This window comes from Aptenodytes forsteri, unplaced genomic scaffold (assembly GCF_000699145.1).
Source record: "Aptenodytes forsteri isolate BGI_AS27 unplaced genomic scaffold, ASM69914v1 Scaffold200, whole genome shotgun sequence".
Taxonomy (NCBI): Eukaryota; Metazoa; Chordata; class Aves; order Sphenisciformes; family Spheniscidae; genus Aptenodytes; species Aptenodytes forsteri.
Window position 1 is genome coordinate 570789 of NW_008796187.1, and position 13428 is coordinate 584216.

Sequence of the window (13428 nt, forward strand, 5' to 3'; positions counted from 1 at the left end):
TTTCTTCTCTGCATGACCTAACGAGATCCCTGTACTCTTCTTGAGTCGCCTGCCCCTTCTTCCACAAGTGGTAAACTCTCCTTTTTTTCCTGAGTCCCAGCAAGAGCTCCCTGTTCAGCCAGGCTGGTCGTCTTCCCCACCCAGCTTCTTGTGCACCCCCAGCCTACTCGCTGGTGGGGTGGGGTGAGAAGCAGAAAAGGCCTTGACTCTGTGCAAGCACTGCTCAGCAATAACAAAAACATCCCTGTGTTATCCACACTGTTTTCAGCACAAATCCAAAACACAGCCCCATACTAGCTGCTGTGAAGAAAATTAACTCTCTCCCAGCCAAAACCAGTGCATTCTTAAAGTTTGTGTATGTATTTTTCTTGTCTGAAATGAAGTAGTTTCCTTCCCATGAGGTAAACCAGGTAATGATCTGTTGCCACAGTAATAAGGCTGGGATCTTCAGGTGTTGTCAGCTGAAGTCTAAACCAGAACTGTTGTCATCAAAGTGAGGTCAATGGGTCATAAAGTGTATGTTAAGCAGTAAAAATCAGCTAATATTATTATTAGTGTTTTATCTGTATGTGAACAAGCACTGAAAGAGTTTAAATCCTCTTTGCACCTGTACTTTCTGACAGAATGGCAATAATGAAGGTTGGGAATCAGAAGTCCCAGTCTGTCTTGGTTGATCCCCACTATCTTGATCTGTACTAGCTTGTGTCAGTCCCGTGTCTTATCTGCGCAGGCTCTTCTTTCCAATCAGTTCCCTTCATCTTCCTTAATCATAACTCCTCAGTTCTTTCATCCCAGACACTCCCAGTTCTCTCACCTCTTTTCCTTGATTTGTTTTCCTATTCACTGTCATACTATCCCTTCCAGTTTCTTAAACCCTCTACCATTTCAATTCTCATTCCAACTGGGTCTCAAGCTTCCCTTCTTGCTCTTTATTCAGGTCAGTGCAAGCTCTTCCAGTTCTGACTACTTCGTCTTTGCTACAGATACTTTTACCCACCACACCTCACTGATTTAAGAATCTGTGTTTCTTGATGTCTAGTCTCTTTGTACCAGCTCTTCCAGTTCTGGCTTCTTTATCTTCTCTCCAGCTACTTTTATCTACCATAACTCACTGATTTACAAGTTTTTTCTTTCTTGACCTGCTGTCCCCATTCTCTCTGGAAGTTCTTGTTTCTAGTTCCTTTGCCTACTCTTTCACTTTCAAATTTCTACCTCAGTCTTGGTTTCCTCCGCTTTCCTTCTTGTCCCAGCAAGACACCTGCACATCCAGAGTGCAGGTGTGACTCATGTCTCATCTGCATTTGAAAAAGGCTGCCTGCATCCAGAAAAGGTGGGAGTATTACTAGGGGCAAAAGAGAGACAGTCTCTGTTCTTTTTTGATGTGTATACCTGGCACAGTCCATCACAGCCTAGAGACACTCAATTTCAGCCAGGGCATAGTCAATGCAGTTTAAAACAGAGATATGACAAGTCGCTGTTTAGGTAAAATAGTATTCATAGCATGCACATCTGCAATAGACTGTACTTTTGTCATAAAAGCATATAGTGGTGTCTAGTATTGTGTACAATACATTGTTCTTCCTGTTTTAAGTTGGATATAGCATGAGCTTTGTTTATAGAACATTGTGATAGGATATCAAATATTTTTACATAATTTTGCTATAGGCCCTGATATTTAAAATGTTTATAAAGAGCTTTTTCTTAAACATTCCTTTCAATAATTTGGCAGTGCATCTCTTCATCCCCTTTGCCATAATACTCATTCCTGTCAAGAAACTCCAGCAGATTTTTTTTTTCCCTTGCTGAAGAGAAAATGCTGAAAATACTTCAGTAGCAGAATTGATGAACTTTTTTTCTGCAATGAACCTTGGAAATTTTGGTCTTAAATGATTTTAGTTTCTATGTTCCTCAAATCAAATTTATAGCTAAAGAAAAAAAAAAAAAGCCTTATTTGCTCTTATGATTTACTGCTGTGTAGTGCATCTGTGTATGCAAAAGTATTGTCACTGAGGTTGTCACTGGTTCTTTGTTTGTCATTATTTAAAGGCTTCATCTGTGTAGAGGTGTGGAAGGAAAGATTAGCTATGTACTAAAAGATGCATGTTTATTTTTAAAAAATATGACAGAGAAAATAATAAGCCTCTTGAAAAAAAAGTCAAATAAAAACATACAATCTAATTTTCTTTTTCTCTTCTACTATACAATCTGGGGCAATAATGGGTTTAGATTAAATTAACAGTCAAATGAAAAAAAAGGTCTTTATCTATTATGTTTTCCACCTGTTCTTACACACCAGGAAGAAGATGAGACTCCTTTTATTTGTAATAATTTGCCAGTGTGCCATAAACAGTGTCGATACCCACCATGCTTCAAATCCCAATGTCATTTTACTGATGGCTGATGATCTTGGTATTGGAGACCTTGGATGTTATGGGAACAGAACCTTAAGGTATGATGATACATTTGGGGGAGTCATAGCTTTATTTTTTTTTATTTAGTTATTTTTTTTAAATTTAGTTTTTTATATTTTAGTTTTTTAGATTTGTAAAGTTAAAAACACCAAAACATTCAGAGATTTGATTAGGTTCTTTATAAGTAACCAAAGTTAACCACCTTTCCAGAGAACAGAATAGTCGATCTTTGTTTTCTTTTCTTAATAAGAAAAAATTACTTTTCTGAGGTATTGATCCTGCTGAAAAGTTGCATCATAAAGAGAGAATTGAGCAACCAACCAAATAAGGGTAGGTCTAGAGAAGCAAAGTATAATCAACAATTTTTTTTCAAAATATACATGACAGAAATACTATGAATAAAGCATATTTTGAAGCACTCGTGATTTGAGACACGCTTGTCACTAACCAACTGGAAATAAAGTGCTGATTTTTTCCTTCATTTATCTTCATGCTTCAGTCAATAAATTCATTAAAATAAATGTTAATATATCTGAGTAATTCAGCAGTGTTCCCCAATATGATCCTTACTACCAGCTTAGGTATGATGGCTGTGTAAACAGCACAGGTTGTACCTACTCATTGTGTTTCAGTGGTGCAAAGTCTTTGATCAAGTTAAATACAACACTCAGACTAAAAGCACCGTCCTGTCAAATGTTAAATACTCTTGCTCCTGCTGAAGTTAGTTGGAAGTAAAAACTCCTCATAACTCAAACTCAACAAAAATCACTCAAGTTACGGCTTCTAGTTTTAAACAGGAAAAAAAATATACAACACTGTTGCTTGGATCACTCCCCTCCCAAGACCAGAATTCCTCCAAGATCTATGTTCTCTCATGTGACAATTCAGAATTAGATCTTTGGAGTACAAAGAAATTCCACCATACTGCTAGTTATCAGTAGGTGATGTTATAGATAGCAAAGAAGGCTGAGGATAATTAATGTTTCTGACTCTTCAGACTTAGATGATGGGAGCACTAGTGTGCCTTGAGGTCATGGTCATTAATATCCCAGGTCAGGGACCTGTTGGAGCGTGCTGCAGTTCCTGACCAGTCTGTATTCCTAGTTTTCTTTCTGTAGAACCAAGGGCACATGACTTCTTCCTCCAGGAACCAATTTTCATCTGCATGATGAGCCAGGTCACAGACAAGTTTCCCATGCAGATATGGAAACTTGGATGTGCTCCTGGGTCTAGTGTTGCAGACATAGTCATGTCAGACATGTAAACATCATTAATATAGAGCCTAACACAGAGTCATGACTGTTTGAATCTCTCCTAATAACTGATACCACCACACAACATTACCCCTACCTGAAAAAACTTTTGCTGGGGAAAGAGAGAAGTGACACCAAGTAGGGGGTAAGGAAGCACAACCTTTCTCCAGTCTCTCCTCTCCCCATTGCTGAAGCAGAAAGGCCATGTAAGTAGCAAAGTTACAGTTCTGGATCAAGGAATGCATTAAAAAGGGTTGCAATACAACACGTCCAGGTGTCACAGTGTAGTACTGACCATGATGAGTAGATGAAAGTGGGGAAAGAGATTTTTGGCACAATGCCACAGTGTCTCAGTTCAGTGTTGACACCTAATGTAAAAATATTTGACACGACAGTGTTTAGAATTGCAACACCACCATGGTTTGGATAATTTGCATACAGTAAGTCTTAATTTGATTTTCCTGATAGTTTTTGCCTCGGATGCCTTGCTCTCACCACGTCCATTTCCAAATAATCATCTCTGTGTCTTCTTTTATTTTTTTTCCTGCTTATGTTTTTCTAGAACCCCTAATATTGACAAGCTAGCAGAGGAAGGAGTGACACTTACTCAGCACATAGCAGCATCCCCACTTTGTACTCCAAGCAGGGCAGCTTTCCTGACAGGGCGATATCCTATCAGATCAGGTAAAATCCCATTACTTTATTTATATATAAATATCATATTTTATGTGCAGTAAACTGTATGCAATTTTTATTCTGGCCTTTCTTGATATTTTTATCATTACTGGGTTAGGTATTCATTTCAGTGACTAAACAAGCTCAGCAGAGTTGATCAACATTTGAAATCTTCCATATTCTATGATTCTATGAAATTTTCATGTTTCAGAAGAGTTAACACAAAAATAAAGTTGGGGTTTTTTTAATTGAGAAAAATTTTTTTTTTTTAAATACTGAGGAAAAAATCTGATTGTGGTTATTTAATGTAAGGAGCAGACAAATTCCATCGACTTCCTCCACTGTCCAAATGACCGTGGGCTCTTTGCCTGCCTCCCCAGCTGCATTCAGGCCGCTCCCAGGATGTTGGTGGGCAGCCTGGGTGTTGAACATCACAGAGATGCATCTAGAAAGACACAGTGGAAGAAGCCAGTGTGAATCCTTCTGCTCAGACATTTCTGTTTCTACAAAACCTTTTGGTTTAGACAAATTGTTATTTTTTCAGGGGAGGGGGGGGAAAGACAGTTCGTTAAGGTATTCCAGCAGCCCTTAAAGCTGGGAAGAACAAAGCAAAAAATCTCCTTTCTTGCTAAGTATTTTTGTTCCATGTCTACCCATACACAGTGTTAAGTATCCTATGAATACATGCATTTAATAGCTTCTCTTACTTTTAAAATACCTGATCCAAAGCCCATTTGAGTCAGTAGGGATCCAGTCTGTTTATTTTAGTGTGCTGGAACTGAGCCCTTCAGTGCTTAGACATGCAACTTTAACATTCCTTTAACATCATTTTTAGCAAGGATCATTATACATTAATAAGATCACTTGTTCATTAGTGATAAAACATCCTGTCCTTGCTTCTGGGAATGAAGGCAAAGCAAGACTCTGGAGCCTACTTGATATGTTCGTGCTCATTCAAATCAAGTAACAAGCTTCTGCAAAAGTGCCAGCTAATATAACTTGCTAAATTTTCCATTACATTCAGCTGCAAAGGAAAATTTTATATACCTGTTACAGCTATATTGCTATTAATATTTACTGTAGTAAAGCCACAGGTCACTTTCCATTACGATCCATCACATTCAGCATTTGAAATGATTTTTTTTCTTAACTGATCTGCTCTCAGTCATACTTAATCATTTCCATGTAGGTGCAAAAATTGAACATTGTCTTAATTAAATTATGAAATTGCTAAGTATGGACTACTTCCAAACATCAGTGAAGAACTAGTAAAGGATTATTATAGAAGATACTAGAATCACGCTGTGGAATAAAATGTTAGAAATTTAAAACTCCTGCTAATAGAGCTGAAGAAAACTATTCCAAAATGCAGTATTTGATGAGACACAAACTCATAGAAAGGTAATGATGAAAAAAAAAACGCAAAATCATGGTTCTGTACTTTCATTCTGGTAACTTAAGGGAATTACACTGATTTCAGGTACAAGAAATCAAAGTACATAAAAATAAATATAAATAAATATATAATAAATAAAGTATAGATATGTATAGATGACTAAAACTACCTAAACTGTTGATCAGTAAAGCTAGCTGGGGTGAAAAACTGAAGTCAACATTTGAGGGGTAGGTTGAGCTCTCTAATAAACCAGTCTAACGAGTCTTTTTCTCATCTAACCACAAGGGATACCTGAGGGAAGATTCCGGTTGTCTACATCAGTCATGTAACTTTGGCACTGCAATAATCCATTTGCATAATTCAGACTTCCTGGAGAAGTCTGCACAGATTTGCGTAGATGTTCTGTGTTCTGTCTGTCTATACTCGGAGCCAGCTCTCATCTGGAATCCTAGTAATCTAATTTTCATGAACCTGAGCTCTCAAGTTCCTCATCCTGAGAGTAGTTTATAAGCTCAAGTTTGTGTTCCTCAGACTCTCAGTATATAGAAATTACTGTGCCTTATTTAGATGTTGTCTTGTTAGCTGATACCTGATGCTGCTTTAATGCATTCTGCGTGCATTGAATGATGTGTCTTCGTGCCATTGGAGCACTGGTCCTCTCCCATCAAAGCTGAGTGCCCTACGCACTCTGTTTCCAGAATCAGACTCTCTCTTGCTCTTTTTTGACTTAATGATATTTACATGCCCAGCTGTAAGACTGCCCTACTTCAACTCCCTTCTCTCAAATAACCTTAGAGGCTTGTAGAAAACCACGTATGAGGAAAGCGGAAGTTCTGAGAGTAGAACTTGGGAGTGACCTCGCTCCATTCCTTCTCTGTGTACAAGAAAAATAAATTATGCAAGCTCAACTTCTTTCAGATATGTTATACCTTAGAACATCTACAGAAGGGGCTGCAGCTGTTTATGTGATGGCTGGCCCCGCAGTTATAAGCAGAAAATTTTTTCTCCACTTCTCAATTTCTGGTGTCAATACAGAAAAGACCTCACTCAACTAAATGGATGATTGTATCTGCCACTTGCAATGTTTAGCATCTGGTGGTAATATGTCATTTAAGTGACACCACCTAAAGTAAAAAAGTGCATGCAGAAAGAATGAATGGAAATTGTTTCATTATATTATCCAAGTCTCATTCATTTTCATTGTACTTAGGAATGTCCGCCTTCTCACGAGTTGGTGTCTTCTTATTTTCCGCCTCTTCTGGGGGACTTCCTTCTGAAGAAATAACTTTTTCCAAACTCCTGAAGCAGAGAGGTTATGCAACAGCTCTAATAGGTAAAATTGCATACATACACAGCGTTATTTTTAATTAATTTCAATCAAAAGAACATTAGCTTTCCATATAGGCTATTAAAGGTATGCATTAAGCTTTTTTCCCCCACAGCATAATGAGTTTATTTTGCTGGCACAAAGCTGAGCACATTCCCATGCATATGTGAAACACTGATCAGGTAAGTATGTCTGATTCACTTGCGTAGTTATAGTCTCATTGTGCAAGGTACTGAAGAAACATGAACAAATTGAAAATTAGTCAAGCTCTTGAAAAGTTTTCAGTATAAAGAGGAGTTTGATTACAACAGAGGGACAATGAGGGATGGATCGCAGGGCACAAGTCAGCACAGTGGTGGGATTCATTTCACCAGTTTTCAAATATCCATAAAGTAGATAATGTAGTACCTGGGCTAACCGTCTGGATTCTCTTCTTAGTCATCAGACAGAAATGGGCATTTCTAGTAAATTTGTCTCATCCTGTGGTAGATGTTTAATACAAAAATGTGTTTCTCTCTCATTATAAAGATAGTTCAGACACCTAACTGCAGCATAAATACCCTGTAATGGGTAAAAGGAATCCCACCAGATGAATATTAAACGGAATTGGAATGAATATCATAAAGGTATAGCATTTAAATAACGTGATTTTTTTTCCTAATTTGGCCACTGACTTATTCCACACTGCTTATATTTTAGAAGATTTTTGTGAAATACAACTTGTATTACATAATGTACGTTTCTGTACTGAAATTGCCAGGAAGTAGTTGTTTAGAGAACATCATACTGGAATGTTACTACATTCTTTTAGAAGCTGGATGCACCCAATTTGGTTTTTAAATGTAACAAAAGCTCGCAATTTTCAGAGTAATTTTTGTTTAAAAATCAGGCTGTTTAGCAAGGCTAACAATTCACACCGCTGTTCAGAAAATATCCATATTACGTAGATAACTAATGTTGATGTTCCTAACTTAAAAATCCTACTTAGCTATACTACAGTCTTATAAGTATAAAATGCCTTCATGTTCTGACAGAAAACAAGAAAATCTTAACAGAAGTATATTTAGTGCAGGTGCATTTGAACCATAGTGCAAAAAGACCATTCATAATTCATCATGTTCATCATGGAGTTAATTCCTATTGCTCCATATTCAACTAAAGATGCAAAAAAAATCATTTTTCTGTTTGTAACAAGCACTGTAATACAACTCATTTTCTGGGGCTGACCTAGTTAATGTTCCTTTTTTAACTGCTTTCACTGCAACATGACAGCTTGCCACTTAGATCTCCAGAAGTTATCTCCATGATGCTTAATGAACAATTCTTCCAAGTGGCCTGAATGATAGCTATGAAACCATAAGATGTAATATTACCATATCCTTAGTGTATAATGAAGGCTTCCAAAAATCAAGAAGTGCATTAAAATAAAGGATAAAGTGTATGTAAATGACAAAAAGAAAAATTATGTAGATTTGAAGACTAGATAGACAGACTCTGATTCCCAACCAGCCCATTTGCTGCCTCTGCTGGTATTCTTATCACATCATATTGGTCTAGGTCATGGAGTCTTTGCTTGGTTCAGTCCAACTCAGCAGTTCCCAAACAATTAATTGTCAAATCCCGCACCAGTGATGGATTGGCATAAGGGTAATTTGAAGCCTTTCAGTTCCTCAAGCCTGTACTGTCACTTCTTTTTTTTGCCAAGTTTCTTTCCCCTTTACTCTCTAAGGACATTTTTTTCTTTCCTAAATGCATTTTCCTTTCCTTTTAATTTTTTTTCCCCTCCTCTGAATATATGCTTCCTCTTGCTTGATACGTCCCTAAATATATTTCAGCTATAAATCTATTTTACAGGTACACTTTTTTACCTCATTTTTTTTCCCCTGTGACACAAAGAAGGTGACATCCAATAGATCTGGCAGGAAGAGACACAGTCAGAAGATCTGCAACAAAACCAAGTTTTCTCAAAAAAGGCAGATGCATTGAATATGTAATATTTCACCAGTTAAGGATCCTGGAGAGTAGCAAGAAATGTTGATGTTTTGTAGGAAATAGCTATTCATAATGCAAAAATTCCACTGAAAGTAGATGGGTATTATTTTAACTACTGCTGTACTCAATTACAGTTGAGTAAAGGTCAACTTTTCCTCAGTACTGTTATCCAAGTGTGTTGTCTACTATCTAGAGAAGTTTAAAATCCACCTATGTAGCTCATCTCCAAAGTTTAAAATACTAATGGATAAACTGGGACTTGTATCTTTCCTCCAGAACAAGTTGTTGTAATATTTGGACACACGATCACAGTAGTGAGAAACACAAGATTGGCTGAGTCTATGAAGTAGGTTTAATAGAAGAGTTATTAATAGAACAGCTTAAAATCTGATTGTATTAATAATATATGCATATATACTTTATATTATTATTGCTATGTATATCTTATACATATATTTCTTTGAGCACATAAAATATTTGTTTGCATCTTGCTCTGCATCTTGCATCTTACCATTTAGAGCACAAAATCATACCAAAAGAAATATATCAGTATATATAACTCAGTTTTCAGATTGCTCCCTTTTCAACTGTCTGAGGAGAAAGTAGAGGGAAAAACATGGATTTTTCTAGCTTTCTGGGTTCTGAAAAACTGAGTCCCAAAAGAAGTTTCTTGGCTGAATAGGACTTGCCTCTCATTTCCACTTGCCTTTCATTGCATTGCTTTTGCTCTGCAGAAATCTTAATTGTGGCAGAAGGAGAGGGAAAAAAGCCTAAGTCTCAAACTATTAAGGTACTCGTAATTTACAATTAACAGCATAAATTTCACTCAAAAGCTTGGTAGAGTCTGCTGAAATGTGTATGGTGCTTGTGTGAAGTGTCCGTACTACGAAGCTTCACTTCGCAAAGAGGTGAGAGCATTTTGCACTGCTCTCAGATTCAGAAAGGCCCCAGAGTGTAAAGCACATTACAATAATCTGTTAAAACGCTAGCTCAAGGCAGCGGTTATTGTCACAAGGAATGAAACAAAACATGTATTGTGGACCCAGTCATCACTTGCTTTTTCAGAGTAGGGCAGGACCTATCAAACTTACCTCGTCAGCCATTTGAGAATGGCAATTGTGTCTTTCTGTGCTTCTGTTGCTTTTCCCAGCTAACCTGATCTCTGCTTTGTTTGGCTTAAGTTGCTTCTGAACAAATCTTTTTTTGAGGCGCAAGTTCATCTTGACATTGAACAATTTGTTGTGCTTGCTAAAACCCTTGTGATAAAAATAGGTCCTATATTTTCCCCTGTCTAATTTGTTGTTGCAAGATTCTTCTGTCCTGGCTTGCAATGTCTAGTTTTATTGAGATCCAGTTTAAACGAACTTCTTTATATCATAATAAATGACCTTGAAAGTATATTTAACTTGTTTGGGTTTCTTTTTCATATTTTTTTACTGAATTATAGGTGCTTTGAGATTGACAAATAACAGCAAAAAATTAAAAATTAAAGCTTTAAGATCATTTATATTTGTGATTATAAGCCTCTACCTTTATTTCAATTACTTAACTTGATGAGAGTTGTTTCATGCTGACCTTGCTACACATCTGGCTTTATGATTATTCCATAAAGACAGTCATGTAAACCTAAGAGAAAACATTGAAGCATTTATTTTCCAAAATCTGTGTCTTTTCTTCCTGTGAATGAAATTCAGAGTTGCAGTCTTAGCTAGCCCTTTATGGCACCATTATAACATCTAAAAAATCAGTACAGTGGTCTGCATTGCTATTTTTGTAATCGGCCACAATAATGTTCACTGGACCATGTCAAAAGTAGTTAGTAGAGCCATTCTGCCCACGGAAAGCAGAATACTGCCTCGGGTGAGGGGAGCCATCTGACAGTAGGTGGGAAAACTTCTGATGGGATGAGAAAGCTGTAGAGGCCTCCATTCCACTGACACATCAGCAGACCTGAAAATGCCTTCATACCTGCTTCTATGATATACAGAAGGTATTTCTAACCTAAGACCATCAAGAGATGTACGAGGAGAACTGGACTCTCAAGTGAGCATTCAATTAGGCTCATGATTTCTGTAGTATTTTTCTCCACCTTTGCTGACGGATGAACTTAGACATTGCCAACCCATACCTTAGTTCTGTCATTTGTGAAAGAGAAATAATGACATCGAGCTCACTTGCTAGGTACTATTTCAAAAAATCAGAACTGACCCCCATCTTCACCCTCTTTGGTACTGCAGTGCCCTCATTTGTCATAGCCAAAGGCAGCAGTGCAGGATGGATATGCTGCTCTTTAGACCCAGGAGATGCTCAGGACTGCCTGCATCAGGACTCTTTCTTACAGATGTGTAAAAGCTGGGACGGTTCGGGAAAGGGGAAAATTCTGTATATGCTTTATGCCTTTCATGTACTTTCTACCATGTGTATCCTGAAGTCTCTAGAGCAAAATATTTCAAATTTCTTTGGGCTAGGTTATGGGGTTGAGGACTTGCTGGGTTTGCGGGTTTTTTTGTTTGTTTCTTTTAAGATCACAACCCCTGAATTATGCTGGTCATGTTTAGGTATTTGATTCAGAAAAAATAAATAAAATTTGGCCCAGCAATATATATTGTCATCTGTTTTGTCAAGGGTGACACATTTTGTCAAATATTCAACACATTTCCTTGCTGAGACCAAAGAGCATAGCTCTAGCCATAATTTATGTCAATAGGCTTAACTGAATTTGAATTTTTTTTAATTATGCATTTGAATTTAAATAACAGCTACCAGTTAGGCCTGTTGCACTAACTGATGCATAAGCATATGGTAAGGGGTTGTACCTGAGTCACAGAATGAATTATCTAAATACTTACTGTAATCAGCATGAACATAGATTATGCTACTATAATGCAAATCAGACTTACTGTTTTCTTGTGTCAGTCAGTGTCCAACGTTATTGCAGAATTAGAATGATTTCCTACTGAGACGAAATGCTGTGAGAGATAGTATTTGGTGGTAATTTACTTGTTACTGTTGTTTCTTTTTTAATTTATAAATCATTTAAATAATAAATGCCTTGGTAATTTCACTGTTCTTGATTTATTTCCTGTTTGTTACTGTTTTCTTCTTTTTTAAAAAAAAAAAAAACTAGTCAAATGTGAATGATTTGCCAGAAAAATTTCAGAAAGGATATTTCATAACTCCGTATTGGCAGTAGCTGCTACAAAACAGTATTTTCTTATGACTACACATGCACAAAGGCTTCATTTTCAAAGTTAACTATCTGTTAGGGCTCTGTTGTTCTTCAGTGACCTGCTAGCCCACTCAGAAATTAATGGTCTCCATCAGGAGGTGTGCCAAACTATTTCTAACTAAAACGAAGAGGCAGACATGAAACAAAGTCTTTGATGAAGGCATAAAGAAAGATTAGGTAGAAAATAGGGATCCGCACAATAAATCCTGGGGGTGGAGGATATCAGTCAGATAGTAACAGTTTGGAGTAGTGCACATTATAAGTTTGATGATTTAACCAAAAAATACTCCCTGTCCTTCTCTCTTTGTAGGAAAGTGGCATCTTGGGATGAACTGTGAAAGTAGTAATGACTTCTGTCACCACCCCCTCAGTCATGGATTTGATTACTTTTATGGGCTTACCGTGACCAATTTTAGAGACTGCAAACCTGGCCAAGGCAGCGTGTTTTTAAAAGGGGTCCAGAAATCCCTTGTCATCCCAATCCAAATTGCTGGAATCACCCTGGTCTCTTTGGCAATAGTACAGTACATTGGTCTCCTCAAAGTACCTTTCCAAGCATTGGCTTACTGCTTGTTAATAACCGCTATTTCACTTGCGGTTTTGATCTTTTTCTTTTATCATTTTCGACACCTGAACTGCTTCTTAATGAGGGACCATCAGATTATCCAGCAACCACTATCCTATGAGAACCTTACTCAGAGACTGACAAAGGAAGCCGTGCAGCTTATAGGAAGGTAGGTTTCTAGCTATGTTAATGCTGGCATTTCACAATGATGATGTTTCCGAAAAAGTAGAAAAAAGATGTGAACTGGTGGGCATGAGGAATATGTAATTACATATTATCATCATTTTTTTCCTTTAAAAGATGACTGAAGTTAATCTTATTAGTGAGCGTGACTGTTTTTTTCTGTCAGGTATGTCATTATTTTCTCTGAAAAAATTAAAAACTATTTATGTTTACATGTTTCAGAAATTTTTTTCAAAAAAAATGTAGCTTTTTTAGGACTGTCATTATTTAGGATTTCATGTAACTTGAAATATGAAAAATCTTTTGTGGTGTGACTTAATTATGTGAAAGCACAATACAGAGTCAGAGTGGCTGGAAAGCTGCCTGTTGGAAAAGGACCTGATGATTCTATGATTCT

At 37.0% G+C, this 13428-nt stretch overlaps 1 protein-coding gene across 1 annotated transcript in view; it reads left to right on the forward strand.

The window, feature by feature from the left end:
- Nucleotides 1–13428, forward strand: part of STS (steroid sulfatase (microsomal), isozyme S) — a 126626-nt gene that overhangs the window by 29183 nt on the left and 84015 nt on the right. The window contains exons 2-5 of the mRNA XM_009287828.2: nt 2297–2449; nt 4227–4348; nt 6946–7068; nt 12594–13017. Of these exons, the coding sequence (XP_009286103.1) occupies nt 2304–2449; nt 4227–4348; nt 6946–7068; nt 12594–13017 (815 nt within the window). The 5' untranslated portion in view covers nt 2297–2303. The remainder of the gene's footprint in view (nt 1–2296; nt 2450–4226; nt 4349–6945; nt 7069–12593; nt 13018–13428) is intronic.